Raw genomic sequence first — 20,205 nt, 5'->3', positions numbered from 1 at the left:
ACCGCCCCATTATCTTTCACCTCTCGTTGTTAAAGATGTGGGCCAGCAACTGCCTAATAACCAGCAAAATGTAACCCTCCGCACTACTTTATACTCCTAGAGGCTACATTATTGCAGAGGAGATGAAGTAGATATAATGACCATCTTTGAGAATTATGTGCCTGCACCAATCAGAAATGCAATCCAAGGCTTTCCTAAATTAGCACACAAATATAAGTTTTCAGTAATAATAGCCACTGAATAAGTTATTTATTGAATTGCTTTGAATGTGTAAAGCATGTATCTATGTTTTACTATACGTGTGTTGAGGCCAATCTGTAGCAATCTCATTCTAATGCTGTGCTGATCATTTATGCCGCAAACAATAGAGCAAATTATTAGAAAGAAATTCTAGATGACTGTGGTGATGTAAAATCATATGATGAATTGTAATCATTTTAAAGTTGCTCTCTGCAGTGAAGGAAATCAATATTCTAGGACTGTGGGCTGCTTAATGTGAGTATTGTACATTAGGCTTTTCTATAATGATCAAATCGAACTGTCTCGATTCAGCCATCCATGAAAGCCCGGCACTTGGGCTGTATCGTGTCCCTCAACCCCCCACCAGCTAAAATGTATAAGGTACGACAAAACGTTTCTAGCGGAGCATGTAAAACATCTATTTTAATCAGACTGGAAACACTTGTTTGCAGTCTTACACAGGTGCTTTGTTATTGTCTCATTAGTGCCTCACAATAGAAGACTTTTGAATGACTTTTGCCCCATCCTCTGCCCAATTGAAAAACATAAACAGAGGCATCTGTTATAACAAATGAGGATGTGGAAGTGGGGGACATACTAGGCGGCCACTGTGTCACAGAAAGGAATTGAACCATGATGTGACTCATAGTCATGTAAAGTCCCTTCACAGGAAAATAGGCCAGGCTAAATGAAAGTGTGCTTTAAAGTCCATTTGTGTCTTTTGTGATTGTTCCAAGCTCTCTGTGACAAGAATATACTGTATGTCCCAGATCTCTTAAATTATTTATTAACTGTGTTAGATGTGCACATACCATCTCTTTTCTTCTGGGTGCCATATGTGCAAAGGAAAGGATTTGTACATTATCATTGTTAATTTAAACTGTTTTATGTACTCATTTTAGGTATTTTGGAGTGGGTGAGCATGGATGGGGTTTGCACAGTGGCTGTCTCTGATGTTTGCTGGCACAGAGGATGCGATGGCAGGTGTGTGGAACTGGCTTCTCCTGTCTGGAATCTCAAGAGCATTTCTCTGGCATTCATATGCAGAAAATAGGACAGATGGATGTTAGAGCTTCCCAGTATAACAGAGCCAGTTGTCTCAGCCCATGTGAAACAACAGAGAAGCTCATGTCCTGCCAGACCATCAATCATTGATTAATGCTTCATATGTGCCACTTTAAACAGTTACAAATATGAATCTAACCAAAAAAAATTTTTTAAATTAAAAACATTTAATAAGCAGTGTTGATTTGAATCAGAGCCCTGTTTCATACATTTGCTTTGTTGTGATTACATCCCATGTGTTGAGTCTGGCACCACTGCACTGTTGGCATTTAACATCCATTGCCAGACCAAAGTGTTGCTAATAGCTACAAAAATGCTGTATGCATCTATATGCAATTATCTCAAATATTGGCTACAGAAATTATATATTATATGATATTAGATTCTATATTTCTTTTGCGTGTGTGTGTGTGTGTGTGTGTGTGTGTGTGTGTGTGTGTGTCACATTATATCACATTGATATACTACTATCCTTTGTTATTCCTGAGTTCTCATTCTGTGTGATAATAATAGAAAGTCTGCCATCTAGTGGATAGATCTAGTGGACTTGGAATAAACCTGAACTACAGAAATATTGAAGGATTTGTTAAACATTCAAGTAGGCTACATGGGAAAACGGCCTCAATGTTTTGTCAGAAAACCACTAGATGGCACTGTGACACAGAAAACAGCCTTATTTGGATTCTCCCCCCAACCTCCCCCAACTTCTCTCTTTCCACTTTGTTTTGAGAGCTGGATAAGATATTAGAAGTCTTTTGCGTGTGTTTGTGCACCAGCCTTATACAATCACTAAGTAAACTTTAGTTCTCTTTTCTAATATACCATGAAAGCCATTCAGCTTGTGTATCACTACTTTCCACAGACAGGACAGCGATAAAAATAAGTATTCTCTATAATTGTAGAGAACCTGTCAGAAAAGCACTGCTAATTAGGGCTTGATAAATAAATAAAATTAGTAAAACTGGCACATAAAATAAAACGGTATACTTTTTAGAGTCTCATTAGAGGCACAAATCCCATGTTTTTTTCCCATGCCCCATCAGAAATATTGACTGGCTGTATCCAGCAATTAAAATCATATAATGTCTTAATTTTAACATAATCTATTGAATATATATGTCTTGAATATAATACTTTGTCTTAACATAATCTGTTGAATATTAAAATGTCCCACATTTTGTTTGCACCCTTTTACTTCATTTTAATAAATTCAATTTATTTGGCTGTGTAAGTTTAAATGATGATATAAGCAACGTTCTCTACCAGTTGAGCTACAGAAATTATGATATAGATTAGCGGTTCAAGCACATTTTCCCACATTCTCCATCTAAAACTCATTGGGCAGACCGAACCGTAAGTCGTAGAGACTTGAAACTTTGAGGGCTGGTAGTACTCACACCGCCTACAACGTCACCAAGGCCCGCCCCGAACGGCCTGACGGGTGCGCTACAGAGGTCAAAAGTACGAAATGGCTCATAACTCCTAAACTGTTAGGCGGCGTAGGCTCAAGTGTCTTATATCGTTGGAATCCTTGGCTCAAGGCGGACAAAATGCATGCCTCGGATTTGCTTGTCACCCTGGGAACATTTTGGGATATTTTGGGTTTTTCCAAAAACCTACTTTTGCGAACTAGTCCTAGGTTTTTGGCCCGACCGGAACCAAACCACTGCAGCAAGATTCTCTGGAGTCTGATTGTCAATAGTTATAAAAAAGTGTGGAAATTTCGGTTCACGGTCCCTAAGGGCCACCAAAACGTTAGAAGTGGGAGACTAGTGAACTAGTGAACAGAACGAGATAATTTTACCAAACTCAGCACACCTATGTAAGAGTTCATTCTGTGGTTGCGTAAAAAAGGACGCGGCGACATGCCACTTGGTGGCGCTATAACTGTTAAAAGGGTGTCAAAATGATGTATTTCTATGGCAAATACCATGAAATGGCTGAAAGCAGCCCTCTTCCTGCCTGATTTGCATACAACTTCACAAAATCAGGCGTGCGCATGCGTCACGTGATCCTAAAGAAGCTTGGAATCTTTTATGGACGTCGGGCCATTGTTGGCGCTTTAACTGTTATAAAGGTAAGTATGCTCTATATTATCCTAAATGACTGAAAAATGACTGAAAATGGTCTGCGCTGCGCAGAACTTCACCAGATTAGCTGAGCATGTGCGCCATATTATTCTAAAGAAGCGTGCAAACTTTTACGGAGATCGGGCCACCAGTAGAGGTATTACTGTTTAAAAGGTAAAAAAAACACACACCAAAAAACACCACATTTCCATGATAAATGTGACTTTTTTCCTCTCTGAGGTACATGTTAAAAGGCTTGATAAAGATTTTGTAACCAGCAGCTCAAGCGTCAAGTGCTGAGACCCTATAGTTTTTTTTTAGGCCCTTTTTATTAGAGGTTCAAGTGCGTAGCGCTGAAACCCTATTGTTATTGTTAATTTTCCCATGATGCAGCATTCTCCATCAAGGCAGACAAAATGCATGCTCTTCCTTCGGGCGCCATTTTCAAGTAAATTGAGTTTTTTTGAAAAACCTACTTTTGCGAACTACTTCTAGGTTTTTGGCCTGATCGGAACCAAACCACTGCAGAAATATTCTCTGGAGAGTGACTAATGATGAATAATCAAACATTTTTTTTTCACGGTCGCTAAGGGGAACCAAAATGTTCGATGTGACCGGGGCCACTTTTTCTAAAACGGCTATAACTTGTGAACGGAAAGAGATATCATTTTGATAGATGAATAGCCTTTGTATCTTTCCAAGCTAAAGGAAAAATGATACTGATATTAAAGATGTGGCAAATTGGTTCTGCCAAACAACATTTCTTTCTCTTAATTTATCAACTTTATTTATGAAAAAAATCATTAAAATAATTTCCAATATAACATGGTTTAAAAATAGTTAAAAATGAGTCACCTGTATCAATAAAAGAAGGAATTTGACTTGATTTTCTATCCATTATTTCATTGAGTGTACTCCAAAAACAATTTACAATCATATTTACATTCACTTAATTTTGTAAAACATTCTTTTCTTTTTCCTATGAATTTTAGTTACTTGATTTCTTCATTTGCAATAGACGTCCCAATCCTCCTTGTTCCCAGTTGTTTGCTGTACCCTTTGCCACATCTCTCTCAAACATAATGTTTTTCAACTCATTAACAATCCATGATGCCCTAACATTATTCACTGTACATTTTGTCATAGGTGCATGTTTGTCCAGTAAAATAATCTTTCAAATGCTGACAATTAATGCATTATCAGGATGACCTTCCTTATAAACATCAATCCAACACACACAAAATGTACTAAATGAATCTTGACTGAATCTCTTAAATGATCTTTTATAAATTACTTTTGGTTTCCTAAGTTTTCTAAGTGTTTACATGCTTGCTAAATAAAACATAATTTATTTTTTATGTTTAAAGGCCTTAAACCGCTTGAACCCCGATAAATGCTGCTTGCAGCTTTAATTTATCTTGCTTTTGATTAAATTCAGCCTGTGTATGAGAGGTCTCTGGTGTGTTGCTGCACAAGGACAAGGCCCTATTCACAGTACATTGCAGATTAACTGTGAAAACAGAGGTGCAAATACATCATTTCACACTCATCGAAGAGGTTGTCCTCTTAGGTTTTTATGGGAGAGATGATATAGATTTTCACAAATAAAGAGAAATGGTGAACAGCCGAGATAACCTTGATTTTAAGGAGCTCCATAAATTCTAATTCTCTTTCATTCCTTAAAATGACATATTTTAGAGCGCATATTTTAAATGCAGAAGTACATATGTAATATAATATATTAAAATAAATATTTGATTTTATAAGACTATTTATTTCAAGAAATACGATTAAATTACCTGCACATCACATCAACCTGTTAAGCGTGTGTCACACCTCCTTAGTTCATCTAAATAAATCTATGCAAACTTGTTCTGTAAAGGTGATATTATTTTCTTTGTTTGTTTGTTTTCTAAAAGACTGACTGGTGGAACCGGCGATTACATATTTCACAAGCGCGGATATGACAAGCACAATAATAGGGGTGAATTCATTTCCATTTATTTGCCAGGTTATTGTGTTTGATAAAATTAATCTTTCTCGCAAATAAGCTGCAAGTCATATGTTGTGTTCAAAGGTGAATTTATGGGTAGGCAGCTGCTCCATTATGGCCCCTGTCAGCTCTCTCTTGCTCTTTCCTCTATCTCTTCTGCTCTCGTGTTATTGCTTTCTCATGTGTCGGAGCTGAATTTCCCCCTTCTGAGCTGCTCATGAAGGCATTAATTGGATAAGGGAACACAAATCAATAGCCGGCGATGATTTTGGTCATATATATTAATCAAAGCTAGATTTCTCAGTTCAGACATCTCCACAGGATTATTACAAGTCTGGGGCACAAAATTCTCATCTGCGTAATAACAAAAGCATCCAGCCGTCAATGGAAGAAGTCATTTAGAAATGTTAATTATCTAGTAAGGCATGCATCAAGAGCTCTGGTTGCACTTTGGTGTGCTTCCAATATCTCAGCCATAATTTCTTTTCCGTGTATTTTACCTCATAATCCCATGTTTACTGCCTGCAGCCTTTATTTATAATTCAGCACAGATTCTCACTTCTAAGTTTGCAGATGTCAGAAGCTCGGCAGGGGCTCCCCCTCTGCTCGCTCGTCGTCTCTTGTGTGTATGCATTAGGCTCACAAACAAACACTGGTTGGTTGGAGGATCATTTTTACCCCCCCCCCCCCCCCCAATCCACACGTCAAATATTGATTCCCCCCCGCTTCAGTTGGATGTGAAACGCTGATCGCCTGCACTTTTTGTCGGATAAAAGTAATGGGTAGTTGGGTTGGACTGAATCAGTCCCCCTCCCTTTGCTGTTTCCTCTCATCTAGGTGGCTTTTGAAAACTTGATCCAAACAAAAATGTAATAATTGATGTTTGGTGGAGGCTGTGAAACGGGGGTGCTGCTTGGCTTCAGTTCTAAGTGCCTGGTAAGATTTTTTTTAGGGTATGTAAATTTAGGTTGAGTTATTGCCTCGATGCTCTGAGCCAGGGGTAGCAGTCAGCATCCTTTCTCTACTGCTGCTGCTATTATCATTCATTTACTTCACTGGTACAATGGCAGAAATGCTGGGCAAAAAAAAACATTTAGATCAGCTATACTATGTCTGGCCCACTGAAGGACCATTTCCCCTGGTCTGCTGTGTGGGTCCATAATGGTAGCAAAAGAGTTTTTGCTTCTTAAATCCAAAATAGTATGTAATAGTTAGCATTATTATGGTGTAGTTAAAGACAAGGGCAAACCAGGATAAGGGGACCCTAAGGTGCTGTGCTGTCAAAAACGTAGAATTTCTATGTACACACTGAAGACTGGAGTAATGACCTCTGGAAATTCAGCTTTGCCATCACAGGAATAAATTACATTTTAAAATATAGTCTGTATTAAATAACTGTTATGTTAAATTGTAATATTTCACAATATATCTGTTTTTACTGTATTTTAATCAAATAAATGATTTGATGAGCATATTGTAGCAGTAGGCTAGTGTATTAACTGTATATTTCTAAAATTAAATAATAAAGCATATATTTTAGTGCTGTCAGAATTAACTGTGTAAATGATTTGGAATCGTATTTAGTGTAAAAGGCACCCTTCAATTACATTTGAAACGTCGTAAGTGATATAATACAATACATATCATTCATCACCTGTATCTATTTTAATAGTCATATATACGATTAACATTGTCTTTAATATAAGAAAATTTTAGCTTTTATATTTTAGTTTGAAAACCCCTTATTTAGGCCATTTCAGCTGTCTTATGAACTTTAAATTGTTGTGTTATCATCAGCCATTATGGGAGGAAAACATCCCTGTTTATCTCACAGGTCGTGCTGAATTAGTCTCCTCTGCGTCTTGAGGAAAGCACTCCATCACAGTTCTTCAAGGCCTGGCTTGACACATTCTCCTCATCCGTGTTTGTTGTGTTCTACCCAAGATGTGCTGGCAGATGCACCGATGCAGCTCTGAAATGAGGGAAAGAGCCATCTCCCTCCTTTATTGCCCTGCCATTCCGGCCTCTCCACTCGTGAAGCGTGTGTTCTACCGCAACCATTTCTCTGACTCGGCAGAGCTGACCATTGTCATTTCCCAACCCGCGTCCGAGGGGCCATGAAAAGCCTGTGAGGTCTGGGTAATAACCTTCAGAATGGCTGTGATTGCACTTCCATTCTCCACAGAGACCCGAGGCCGTAACCATCAAGACGGGCTAGCGTATGGGAGTGAATGGCGATGAAGATGGGGGTTTGTTCCAAGAGGGGAGATTAAAGAATATAGCTAAGGGGTTTATGTGTATGTGTGAATGGTTGTGAGGTCTTAGCTCTATTTGGACCCTGGTCGTGGTACCTGACGCCATTAGTGACAGTTTCTCTGAGGCTGGGATTAGCCGTCCCGTGTAGAAACTGCTGACAGGTGCAAGGAGAAAGGAAATAGGAAAAGATTGAAAAAAAGGAGATAGAGAGTGAGAGATCTAATCCTAATGGACCAGCACAGATTCTGAACTCCTCTAATATCGTAAAAGAAAGTAAACATTAAATGGGCTAGAGCTCCCACCCGGACCAACTAACAGGAGCCACGGCCCAATACTGATAACTCCTGACCTTGACAGAAACCAGACACAAGCTCTCCTAAAGGACCTGCTCTGTCACATCTCAAGCACTTTAAAATCAATGAGAGCAGCTAATAGTATTAAAACACTGCTATAAAGCTTTGTTTTGCCTGCTTGTTAGTTACCCCTAGAGGGCAATGAAGGCATAAGATATTAAACTACATTGTCATAGATCTAATGCAATGGGGAATTTACTTATTATTATGGCTTCAAGTCATCCCATAAGCCTTGTGTTGTCTTACATGGCAATGCACACGTAATGCCTAAAGGTTTTCTTATAGAAAAGTTTGGCCAGTCGTAGAAGAGACTCTTGACCTCGCGAAGGTTAAACGCTGTAATTTGCAGTCGAATGGTTGTCATTTGGCTGGATATGGCTCATGTAGTTGGTTGGTGTATTATTTCTAGCCTGGGAGAGAAGGCCACTGATCGGTGCTTTATTGTAGTGTGTGACTAAGTGGGTGGGTTGAGACTGCACAGTTAATGGGTTTATAGAATCATATGTTCCATGGCCAAATCTCCCCTGTTACAGTGCCAGATGAGTGCATTGGCACAGAAATAGCCTGAAAGCAAATAAATCAGGGTATTATTTTAGAAATTAAATTGCAAGTTTAATTGTACTATATATATATATATATATATATATATATAAGTTTTATTTTTGTTTTCTGGGTTTTATTTTGGTGTAGACAAGGTGTAATTTCAATTTTGTCCTCTCAGTGGCGCTGTAACATAACATATTCAATCTTTTAAACAGCTAAAGACCTAAATGGTTCCTTGTGCATTAATATAATAATGTTTTTCTGTAATTCACTATTTAGTTGCATAGTATGTTTCTTCTCACACCAACTGATAAGAAAAAACAATAAATGCTAATTGATATTAGTCCACTGTTTGTGTTGCCAATAAATCTGGTTTTGACAATATGAACTTGGCAAAGTATATGAAATCAGCATGGAGTTAATGCTCTCCCTGCTGTTATTGTTTTTTCCACAAATATTGAAGCCTGTGAAATAAACTGTGATAATATACTGTCATGTGCATGAATTTCACATTACATCGAAAACTTAACACTCATCGTCTTATGAATTGTGGTTTTTCACACTTATATACCCTCAATTAGGATAGTTTTCTTTTTTCACTTGGTGTGTTTTATGGGTTGCATCACTCACAAAATGGTTTTACAGCGAAGAAAGAATAGTTTTCACCCTCTGTCTTGTAGTGAGACACTTACATTGAATTATACAGACAGAGATCAATGTCATGATCAATAAATTCTCCTATCTGTGACCGGTTGGAATAGGTGTGCAAGGGTAGCAGTGTAGGAGGAAAGTCTAAAGTCTGTAATGGTCCTGTGATAAATTGTCTTCTACCAGCACTCATGCAGCCAGACACCCCTCTCTCCGAAGCCTTCTGAGACACAATTTGCACAACCTATTAACCATGTATACTTTTAAAAGTGCTGTTCTTTATTAACAGCAATATGAATTGCTCTTTGCAACCCATTTTACTTCTGTAATCTGACGTATTTCCGAATGAAACAATTGATTTTGATGGGTGTTTCATACCAGAATGGAGTCTGAGCGTGAGTTTGCTAAAACAATACCAAAATAGCTATTTGGCTCAGGATGTTGGCCATATTGAAATCACAGCTGAATACCACCTTATATGCTATCTATAATTCATTCGGTCACTGTGATTTTGCCAAGTATAAGACATATTCTTGGATCAGCATTATTTTGTTGATCCTGGAACAACATTCCTGTCTGAAGATTTAGTCCAAACCTTATCCCAACACCTAAACTTAACCCTACCCATAACTTAGGGTGACCATATTCCAGGACATGTCTGGCCGGGATTTCGAGATCGCCCAAAATATCCAGGATACGGCTTTTGCTTTCTCGTCGCCATTCATTTTGTTTACATGCACACCTTTTGATTCAGTAGGACTGATCCGATTGGTGAATCTGAATGTAGTTTACATGAACGCTAAACAAGTGATCGGTTGATGTCCGTTTTAGCATTGCTAAGAAAATTCCTGTGTTTTCGTCTCGATCGGAATCCGTGTGAAGCAGAATGCATGACCTGCAAAGCTGGCACGTACGTGTCAGTGTCAAATAATGTAATAATGTAAACATAATGAATGGTGACTGTAGAAAGCAAAAGCTGAATCCCGGGCATTTTGGGTGATCTCGAAATCCTGGCCAGACATGTCCTGGTTAAACAGGACGTATGGTCACCCTACCATAACTTATCCCTAAAATCAGAGGGAAATGATGAGTGAATAAGAATGATGAAGCCCTTAGCACTTGTTGTAAGCCTAAACTGTAAACTTGTCCCTCAAATCTGATTGGTTGAATGGAATGTTGTCTCAGGAACAACAAAATATGTTCATCCAGGAACATGCTGTACTTGAAATCACTTTCACCAGTTCATACACAGCTAGCACACAGTAATATTTTTCTCAGATCCAGTAGAGGCCATTGGGCCAACCATATGTTTGTGTTTGTGTTTTTGTTGTGTAACACTCCACAAAACTATGGAGCCCCTAATTGGACATGGTGATGGGTAAAAAAAATTGATGGGAGGAAAAAAAAAATATGTCAATGCTTTTGCATTCTCACAAATGTTTTGCGTTCCCCCAAGAAACGTTGCATTCATTCGCAAAGAACACAAAAGTTTTGCGAGCAAACGCAAAGTTTCTTGGGGGACCATAAAACATTTGCAAAAGAATGCAAATGACATAAGCATTGACATATAATTCCCCTGTACAAAACGAAAAGCCCACGGCAGAATCGGTTATGCAAAGCTCATGAGTTTTCTGTGACTTTCTCAGACCACTAGAGCCAAGGCTGTAAAAGAATGAACGCATAGCATAATATCAGTATCTGCAAATCAATACCAACACTGGTGATGGTATATGTTATCAGATTAACTCCCAAGCCATCTGTGGACTACTGGAAGCTAACTTTGTCCAGCTTCTAAGAAAGTTTTATTCACTGCAGTGGATTGGTTTAACAGGCATTGTGAATGCAGGAAGCATCATGAATGTAGGTGGGAGGTCATTGGAAGGGCCAGTCAGAGAGAGACAGCACTGTTCTGATGGGAAAAGAGTGAAAGAGAGAGGGGGCGAGAGACCCACAGAGAATGAGAGCGATAGGGGAAAAGCGGGTGACTACTGTATCTGTGGGGGCTGGCCTTTTGGAGCAGTGATTTTACTTCAGGATCCTGCTTTTGCATTGGACATCAAGTGGTGTCCCAACACCAACATTCCACAGTCCGAACACAATTATATATTATTAATATGACATTGACTTGTAGGAAAATAATTTTTGTTTTTAAATGCCCCTTTTTGGTTTAATGCTTTCAGCAGCCAATAATTCACTGCACAACACAAAATTAACCTAAAATCTGATTATTATTTATATGTTTTATACAATAGTTCCCTTTCGAGAACGTTCACTTTGTATTGTATAGCTATACGCAGTGGGAAAACTCCTTTTCTCGAAAATATTGAAGCCTTTTTTTTTAATGCAGTGCAGCTGCACAGCCAGCACAATGCAGAGCTGACTAGTGTGCTGATTGGCTGGGCTGCGGGAACTGCACGAACCTATGGCGAAGCAGATAGGACGCGCAAACCTATCAGGGCGCTTCGCACCGAAGCGCGCCAGAATGGGCGTGGCTACAGCCTATATAACAGGCCATTTTGCCATAGAAATCAGAGTTCATTTCCTTCAGCGACCGACTACGTCTTCGCTGATACCCTGAAGCCTTCGCCTCCTGCTTTCAGCAACTCGGCGCCGCTCTCCTGATTCGCCGTTTCCCTGCGGCCATCCGGCGAACAATATCCTTTGCAAGCCTTCAAGTGCTCGCTGCGGCAGCGCTTGTAAAAGAGCAAATTTTCTCTCGTGGCGCTGTTACAAATGTCACGCGCCGACTGCGCGGTATGCAGAGCCCCTCTGCATCCCTCAGATGGCCATGATGAGTGCGTTTCTTGCCTGGGCCTCGGACACGTGGAAACAGCACTCAAGCAAGGCGGCTGCTCTCACTGCGAGAGCAAGTCACTTGCCTCACTGCGCTCGCGGCTAGCTCTCCTTACGTCGGAGAGCGACAACGCCCCTCGCGCCCTCCCATTTCCCACCCTCCTCGAGCCACGGAGGAAGAGCCCGTCCTGTTCACTACGATGGACCAACGCCCCTACTTCGAAGCGACAGGCCTCGTCTCATTCGGCGAGTCAGAAGTGGACCACTGCGACAGTCTTTCTTTGGCTGTGTCAGAGAGCGAGGAGTGGCCGGGCTCTGTCACGCCCCCCCCCCCCCCCCCCCCCATCTCAGTCAGGCCGCAGTGGTGCACCTTTGCCCGCCCACTGCCGTTGGGTGGAGAGCCAAGGCGGTTCATCCACTGAAGCCCTGCAGGACCACCTCAGCTCTTGCCGGCCAGGCTTATACCTCCACCGGACAAGCTGCTTCAGCCTTGTACACCATGGCAGTCCTCCAGGTGTTCCAAGCCAAACTCCTCCGCGCCATGGACGAGTCTGACCCAGACCCCACAGCCTTCAGGGACCAGCGCAGCGCCATCAGTCTAGCCCTGCGTGCTACAAAGACCACGGCCCAGGCGATCGGGAGAAGCATGGCCAGCTTGGTCGTGCTAGAGCATCATCTTTGGCTCACCTTGACAGAGATCAAAGACATGGACAAGGCTGCTTTTCTGGACTCGCAAATCTCGAGCTCTGGTCTCTTCGGCCCCGCGGTAAAGGGGTTCTCTGAGCGCTTCACGGAGGCTCCGAAGTCATTGCAGGCTATGCGGCACTTCCTGCCGAAGCAATCAAGCTCAGTGTCGGGTCGCCCTAAGAAAACGCCGATCCCACAGACAGCTAAACCAGCACTGCCAGCATCTCAGCCCCACCCAGCGGCTGAAACTCACCGGCGCTCACAGTCTGCCAAGTGCTTCCAGTTCCCAGAGCGTCAGGGCCCCCGACCCAAGATTGCATTGGACCCCAGCCTCCCACTTTACGCATTCCCTCCGGTCTCGATGCTCCCTCAGGTCATTGAACGGATCAGGGATCGCCCCTCTCTGGAAGACCCAGATATGGTTCCCCGAGTTGGCGCGGCTGCTAGAGACAGCCCCGTGGCCCATACCGCTGAGGAGGGACCTCCTCACGCAAGCAAACAGAACAATATGGCACCCTCATCCCGAATTGTGGGCCCTCTATGTATGGCCCCTCAACGGGCACTTGTGAACCTCCCGGATAAGGTCTTAAGCACTATCACAGAGGCTAGAGCTCCGTCAACCAGACGCATCTATGCTCTTAAATGGTCAGTGTTCGCCAACTGGTGTTCAGCTCGGGATCTTGACCCCTATTCGTGTGACATACCATCGGTACTTTCCTTTTTACAAGAGCTGATGGACACGGAACGCACCCCCTCTATGCTCAAAGTATACGTGGCGGCCATTGCAGCCTTTCACGCTCCTGTGGCAGGTTAGTCCTTAGGAAGGAACGACCTGGTCGTGCACTTCCTTAAAGGGACCAGGAGGCTTAACCCGCCTCGACCCCCTTCCATACCTGCCTGGGACCTATCCATGGTCCTCAGGGCACTTAAGGGACCCCCTTTTGAGCCGCTTCAGTCGGCTGACTTAAAGCCTCTTTCACTTAAGACCGCACTTCTGCTAGCACTAGCATCGGTCAAACGAGTGGGCAACTTGCAAGCGCTCTCTATGAACGCTCCCTGTCTCGAGTTCGGGCCTAATGACTCCAAAGTCATCCTCAGACCAAGACATGGTTATGGTGCTCTCAACTCTGTTCAGAGCCCAGGTCATCTCACAATCTGCACTTCCCTCACTGGAAGACGATGAAGTATTGAGTGTACTCTGCCCTGTTAAGGCTCTCAGAATTTATTTAGAGCGCTCTGCCTCATTCAGACAGTCAGAACAGCTCTTTGTATGCTTCGGTGGCCGTACCAAAGGGCTTCCGGTCACGAAGCAGAGAGTATCAAGATGGATAGTGGACGCTATCTCTCTAGCTTATGCCTCAATGGGCCTGCAATGTCCCATAGGTGTTAGAGCTCATTCCACAAGGGGCATGGCTTCTTCATAGACTTGGTCCAGTGGAATACCAATCGAGGACATTTGTGCGGCGGCAGGCTGGTCTTCATCGTCCACATTTGTCCGATTTTATAACTTAGAGGTGCCAGCACTACAGGCACAAGTGCTTTCTGTTTGAGAGGTCTTGGCCCCTGTGGGTCTCAAGCCTCTGGTATCCCATTCGCGGGGCCTGAATCTCTCTGGTCCCCGTTGGATTCTGAATTTAGTTCTACTATGAGCCTCGGGCCACATAGCCCAGGCAATGGTTCAGAGCGAAGTCTTCAGTTATAGCACAGTGTTTTAAAATGGGTTCCCACTGCGTATAGATACGCAATACGAAGTGAACGTTCTCGAAAGGGTACGTACTCGGTTACTAACCTAACCTCGGTTCCCTGAGAGTAGGGAACGAGTATTGCGTTGCCAGCCGTTCTATGAGCTGCACTTTAGTTCTGTCGCTTCAGTCGCTTCAACCTGATTTCTGTGGCGAAATGGGCTGCTTATATAGGCTGTAGCCACACCCATTCTGGCGCGCTTCGGCGCAAAGCACCCTGATAGGTTTGCGCATCTTATCTGCTTCGCCATAGGTTCGTGCAGTTCCCACAGCCCAGCCAATCAGCACGCAAGTCAGCTCTGCATTGTGCTGGCTGTGCAGCTGCACTGCATTTTAAAATAAAAGCTTCAATATTCTCGAGAAAAGGAGTTTTCCCACTGCGTATAGCTACGCAATTCTTGTTCCGTACTCTCAGGGAACCGAGGTTATGTTAGTAACCAAGTACGTTATTTCCGGTCCTTGAATCTGATTGGTCAAACAGCATTCTAAGATTGATGATATAACAGCACTGGGACTTTTTTCACTGTTTGAATTATACTGATATTATTACATGCATTAGAGGTGGGGATTTTTCAGTAATCAAGTCATTATTTTCTATGTTTACATTTCAATGTTGTGTAAAAGCATGATCACACAATCGTGCTGCTTCTTTCCTCCACCTTTTGAAGGGGATCTTTTGGACACTCTTTGTGTCTTCCTTTATTTACATTGTATATAAAAGCATGCTGCATTCACTGTATAAATGTGTCTATCCTAACTATAACAGTTATATGGTTAGTGTGAAATGTATTAATGAATTTACCATTGTGTTTTTCATGAAAAAAATAAATAAAAAATTATATATTCTTCCAAATAAGAAAACTGAACATATAGTTACTTGGTAAAACTTAAACCACTTCTAAAGATTTCTTCTGCTAAAATTTTCTTTTCTTTGATTAGCAGTCTACCAATTAGAAGACCATTTAGAGCATTAATTTGGATGCTCGTTACATGAAATTAAATCAAAATCTTCAGGTACACATTGGAGCACTCTACAGAGCAATTTGACAGAGTCTCATTATCTTGTTATTGCACAAAATTAAAGTAGATCACTAATGCAATCAAATGTATTCAGTCTGATTACCAACAGTAATTTCCTGCAAGGCTATTAGATCCACTTTCAAATGCTCATTAATAATGAACCCCAGACAAAGGTATGACGTTATGGAGCCATGGATGAATTACGACCTGAGAAGTACAAAAACTTCTCTTAAACCAAGAAACCTTCTCCTGTTAATGTCCTCTTTCACTTCATCACAATGGGAAAGGTTGCACACCTTCAAAAATAAACAAAGTTTGAAATCTCTTGATTAAAAGATTATCAAAGCTATACTAAAACATATTTTGTATTTTCTGCCTTCTGCTTCTTTATGAAACTTTAGAAAGGAGTTTTGGTGAAAAGTAACTGTTTATTGAGGATATGTCCATTTCTGCCAAAAATAAATCTTTCTTTTTTTCTGACTTTATGTATCTTTTCCTATAATTATGTAACTTACCTCAAATGGATGGGTTAGGAATGGTTCAACTAGACACAGTATTATAGTAAATATTTAAACACATATGTGCTCTCTGAAATCTGTATAGCAGGAAATTGCTATAGGGGAAAAAACAACTGTTTCCTCTTGTGTTTTGAACATACTGTATGTAATCTGTGTGAGAACCATATGCTTATCAACACGTGTTTATCATTATATGACTGTATGTGATATGTATGATTTGCCTCAAATTACTCCTTCACTCATACACTGGCAGTCTAGCAGAAAAAAAAAAAAAAAAAAAAAAAAAACCTTCTGTACATTGTCAGACTCAATTCATTCAGAGATTAGAGTAGTAGAGAGGTTAATGGGTCTTTTTGAAACATTTGTCACACCGTGGGAACTGTCTCTTTCATTCAGGGTTTTCTGATTTTAGCTAATGTCAAATAAAGGTCTTTGTCCTTCTGTGATCTCGATCAGACATTTGAGATAAAACAGACTAATTCTTATTCTGCACTGATGTGTCCTTTGAAATCTGTCTACACTGAAAATAATTTGATGTAGAAACAATTTCCATGAGTGCCATCCATCCATCCACCTATGCATTTTCTTCCGAGTATGGCAATAGCTGCAAGGTTGTGTTGATATGTTTGTTTTGCATGCATACAGACAATGCAGAGACAATATATTCATAGAACCCTGAAGCAATTTGCTTTTGTCTGTCTTTGAGACAAAAGCTTTTAATAATCCACTTGGGCCCGTTCTTCCACACTGTGGCAATACAGTGTGAACTACGAAGAGTGCATGGAGCATATATTTCTGGAGAATGTCCATAAATGAAAATCATCCCCTAGTGAAACAGAAACTTTCTTAGCAACAATTATACAGACCTTAAATTAGCATTTTAATTAAAGCTTTTTGATTGCAGTCATGTCAAGCATTAAGTGATTTCTAATTAAGAGGTGCACTGGTGCAGTTTTTGCCCAGGAAAATACAGTTTGAGTATTTTCCTCAGTTGTACTTGTAAATAAATGCAGCAGTGTGGCCTTTCTTCTGTATAAGCTCCCCACAACACAGAGACTAATGACTTTCATACCAATCATGGGGAAATTTCACAAATTAGAAACAACAGCTGAAGCTTTTCCCCTGCACACTCTCATGATATAACTGAATTATACAAAGTTGCCATAAGTCCTATTTGCAAGCTTTCCTTCTCAAGAAAATGTAATCTTAAGCACAGTAGAGACTCGTCAACTGAGGGAATTGTGTGAGGTGTGTCTGTATAGTTTGCCAAACTTTGTTGTGTTAAAAGTATGTCCTGCTTAAACTGATTACCTGATTATAAACTGAAACCAACCTAGACAATAGGACCCCTTTAAAATATAGACAGGATACAGTTTTCAGATGACAATTGTTTTTCTTTTTTGTGATTTATGCAACATGGAAGGAAACTCAACTCCCATAGAGTAGTTTCCCACTTTAAGTTCTCTAAGGAACTATATTTTGTTCATCTGTGGTGTCTAAACAACATAACACAAACGTAACCCACAAACTGTTGCAACACTCCAAACCTCTTGTCATCACCACCACTTTCTTTGACCCTGAAACTTATTCCCAAGGCTCAAGATGTGTTGTTTTCAGAAATTATGAATACTACCGTTGGCATGAGATGATTAACTCAAGAGGAGTTTCCTTTGTTAAGTACAATAGTGAGCAGGCATTTTGACTGCTAAAGTAAAAGGAAATATCATCCTAACACATGAAAGGATTATGTGATCAAAATAATTCTAGCATATTTGCTGTAATGACCCTTGTTGCCAGTAGAAAGAGTAGAATAATTTATAGTTTAGTGGTCAGCTATAAATGGAAATCAACTTTTCAAATCTCTCTTCTTGGTCACACTTACAACAGGAAAAGTGGCTTATAGCAGGATCCTCAAGTCGGCTGCCATGGCAACCCATGATCCTTGCTGAGGTAAAGCACACTAGTGTCTGTGGGCAGTTGATTATGACCGTATAAGGTGTTTTTTAAGCTGAGAAAACTGATGTTGTTTAGTCATAAGTGAGATGGCATGTGAGATCCGTGAGTGAGATCCGATGATCTTCATATATAACAATGAGCTGATATGAGTTCTAATACACAAGTATACTTAAGGTCCTGACTCTCTGTGGTCACAAAAAATCCCAATTTGCCCAGTGGCCTCTGTCCATCATGGCCTCCTAATCATCCTCATATATATATATATATATATATATATATATATATAAATATATACTAATTGGCTTCATTACTCTGTCTCCTCTCCACCAATAAGCTGGTGTGTGGTGGGCGTTCTGGAGCAATATGGCTGCCGTTGCATCATCCAGGTGGATGCTGCACATTGGTGGTGGTTGAAGAGGTTCCCCCTTCCATGTAAAGCGCTTTGAGTGCAGAGAAAAGCGCTATATAAATGTGATGAATTATTATTATTATTATTATTATTATTAGACTGAATAAGATGCATAAAATAAGCTCTCTTGATTAATTTATGTCTCTTTTATTAATTAATCAGGGGCTGGAGCCAACACTGGAGGGGACTCAGGGCTGGAGCCGACACTGGAGCGGACTCAGGGCTGGAGCCGACACTGGAGGTGACTCAGGGCTGGAGCCGACACTGGAGCGTACTCAGGGCTGGAGCCGACACTGGAGGGGACTCAGGGCTGGAGCCGACACTGGAGGTGACTCAGGGCTGAAGCCGACACTGGAGCGTACTCAGGGCTGGAGCCGACACTGGAGGGGACTCAGGGCTGGAGCCGACACTGGAGCGGACTCAGGGCTGGAGCCGACACTGGAGCGGACTCAGGGCTGGAGCCGACACTGGAGCGGACTCAGGGGCTGGAGCCGACACTGGAGCGGACTCAGGGGCTGGAACCGACACTGGAGCGGACTCAGGGGCTGGAGCCGACACTGGAGCGGACTCAGGGCTGGAGCCGACACTGGAGCGGACTCAGGGCTGGAGCCGACACTGGAGCGGACTCAGGGGCTGGAGCCGACACTGGAGCGGACTCAGGGCTGGAGCCAACACTGGAGCGGACTCAGGGGCTGGAGCCGACACTAGAGTGGACTCGGACAATTAACAAACTATAGAAGCAAGAGACCAGGAAAACTGAACAAAACAGAACAAACACGTGACAATGCACATAAAGGCTGCATTTATTTGATTAAAAGTACAGTAATATTTGTACAATATAGTGACTGTTTTATATTTTAATATATATATATAAAAAAAAAAAAAAGTATTCCTGTAATGGCAAAGCTGAATTTTCAACAGCCATTTTCAATTTCAATTTTCTTCAAAGTCACATGATCATTTAGAAATCAATTTGCTGATTTGGTGTTCAAGAAACATTTCTTCTTATTATCAGTGTTGAAAACAGTTGTGCTGCTTAATTTTTTTGTGTAATCCATTTTTCAGGATTCTTTGATGAATAGAAAGTTCACTACAAGTATGAGTAGTCTTTTCCTATCTTACCCAGTATGACCACATTGGTGATTAACATGGTAAACAGCTGACCACATTTGTGGCGCTTAATGAACAAATGCCCAAATAGTAACACTCCCAAACCTTTGTCAAATCCACACCTCTTTTTTCAAACACAAAGCTAATTCCTAAGGCTCAGGAGGTGTTGTTTCAGCAGTTATGGATAGTACTTTCAACAACTGAAGTGACAAGTCATTAATGAAAGAGCACCTAACTTCTCTTAACTCAGTGTATTGAGATACCTCCAGTCTCTCCATGCTCAGATAGTGGGCTCTTCTCAGAGTGAAGGGTTAAGTGTTTCTGAGGCATCTCCTCGGAAAGGTGAAACACTAAAAAGTTTGCAATGTCTACTCACTGCAAATGTTGCAAGAGGTTCAGGTTCTTCCAGAGCGTTGGCCATTTGAGTAAGTGGGTCTTTTATGAAGTGTGATAGAAAGGCAATAAATAATGTAGCACATATTTCTTTCTATCTCCCAGATCTAAACGTTAAGCTTACAACAAGGCCTGAAGCAGCTGAACATGTCTATAATCCTAACAGAGGTGAATGCCAGTGGACGACTGGAAGTTTCTAGCACTCTGTAAGTTGTGTGCTAGTATATTTCTGGACCGATCAAACTATGAACCCTTTTCACATTTCATGGGTTCTCAGAAGCAGAAGTCGTCATAGTTGCATGGGTAAACTTCTATAATGGTGAACGGGAAATGACAGCAAATAAAAAAAAATTGTATTTGCATTTGCTCTAAAAGCACAAGAAAAATAAATCTGTGATAGCATTTCCATG

At 41.2% G+C, this 20,205-nt stretch overlaps 1 protein-coding gene across 1 annotated transcript; it reads left to right on the top strand.

Moving 5' to 3' along the window:
• Window positions 1–3,304: 3,304 nt before the first annotated feature.
• LOC311304158 (uncharacterized protein) lies at window positions 3,305–19,084 on the top strand (the record flags this gene model as incomplete). Its single annotated transcript, XM_084431024.1, has 2 exons — window positions 3,305–3,382; window positions 18,455–19,084. 2 exons carry the CDS (start codon window positions 3,305–3,307, stop codon window positions 18,998–19,000), a joined length of 624 nt encoding a protein of 207 aa, XP_084287150.1. The 3' UTR covers window positions 19,001–19,084.
• Between the last annotated feature and the right edge of the window lie 1,121 nt (window positions 19,085–20,205).

The sequence above is a fragment of the Rutilus rutilus genome (genome assembly GCF_951802725.1).
Source record: "Rutilus rutilus genome assembly, chromosome: 14".
Lineage (NCBI taxonomy): Eukaryota > Metazoa > Chordata > Actinopteri > Cypriniformes > Leuciscidae > Rutilus > Rutilus rutilus.
This window is presented reverse-complemented; position numbering and strand designations above follow the sequence as displayed.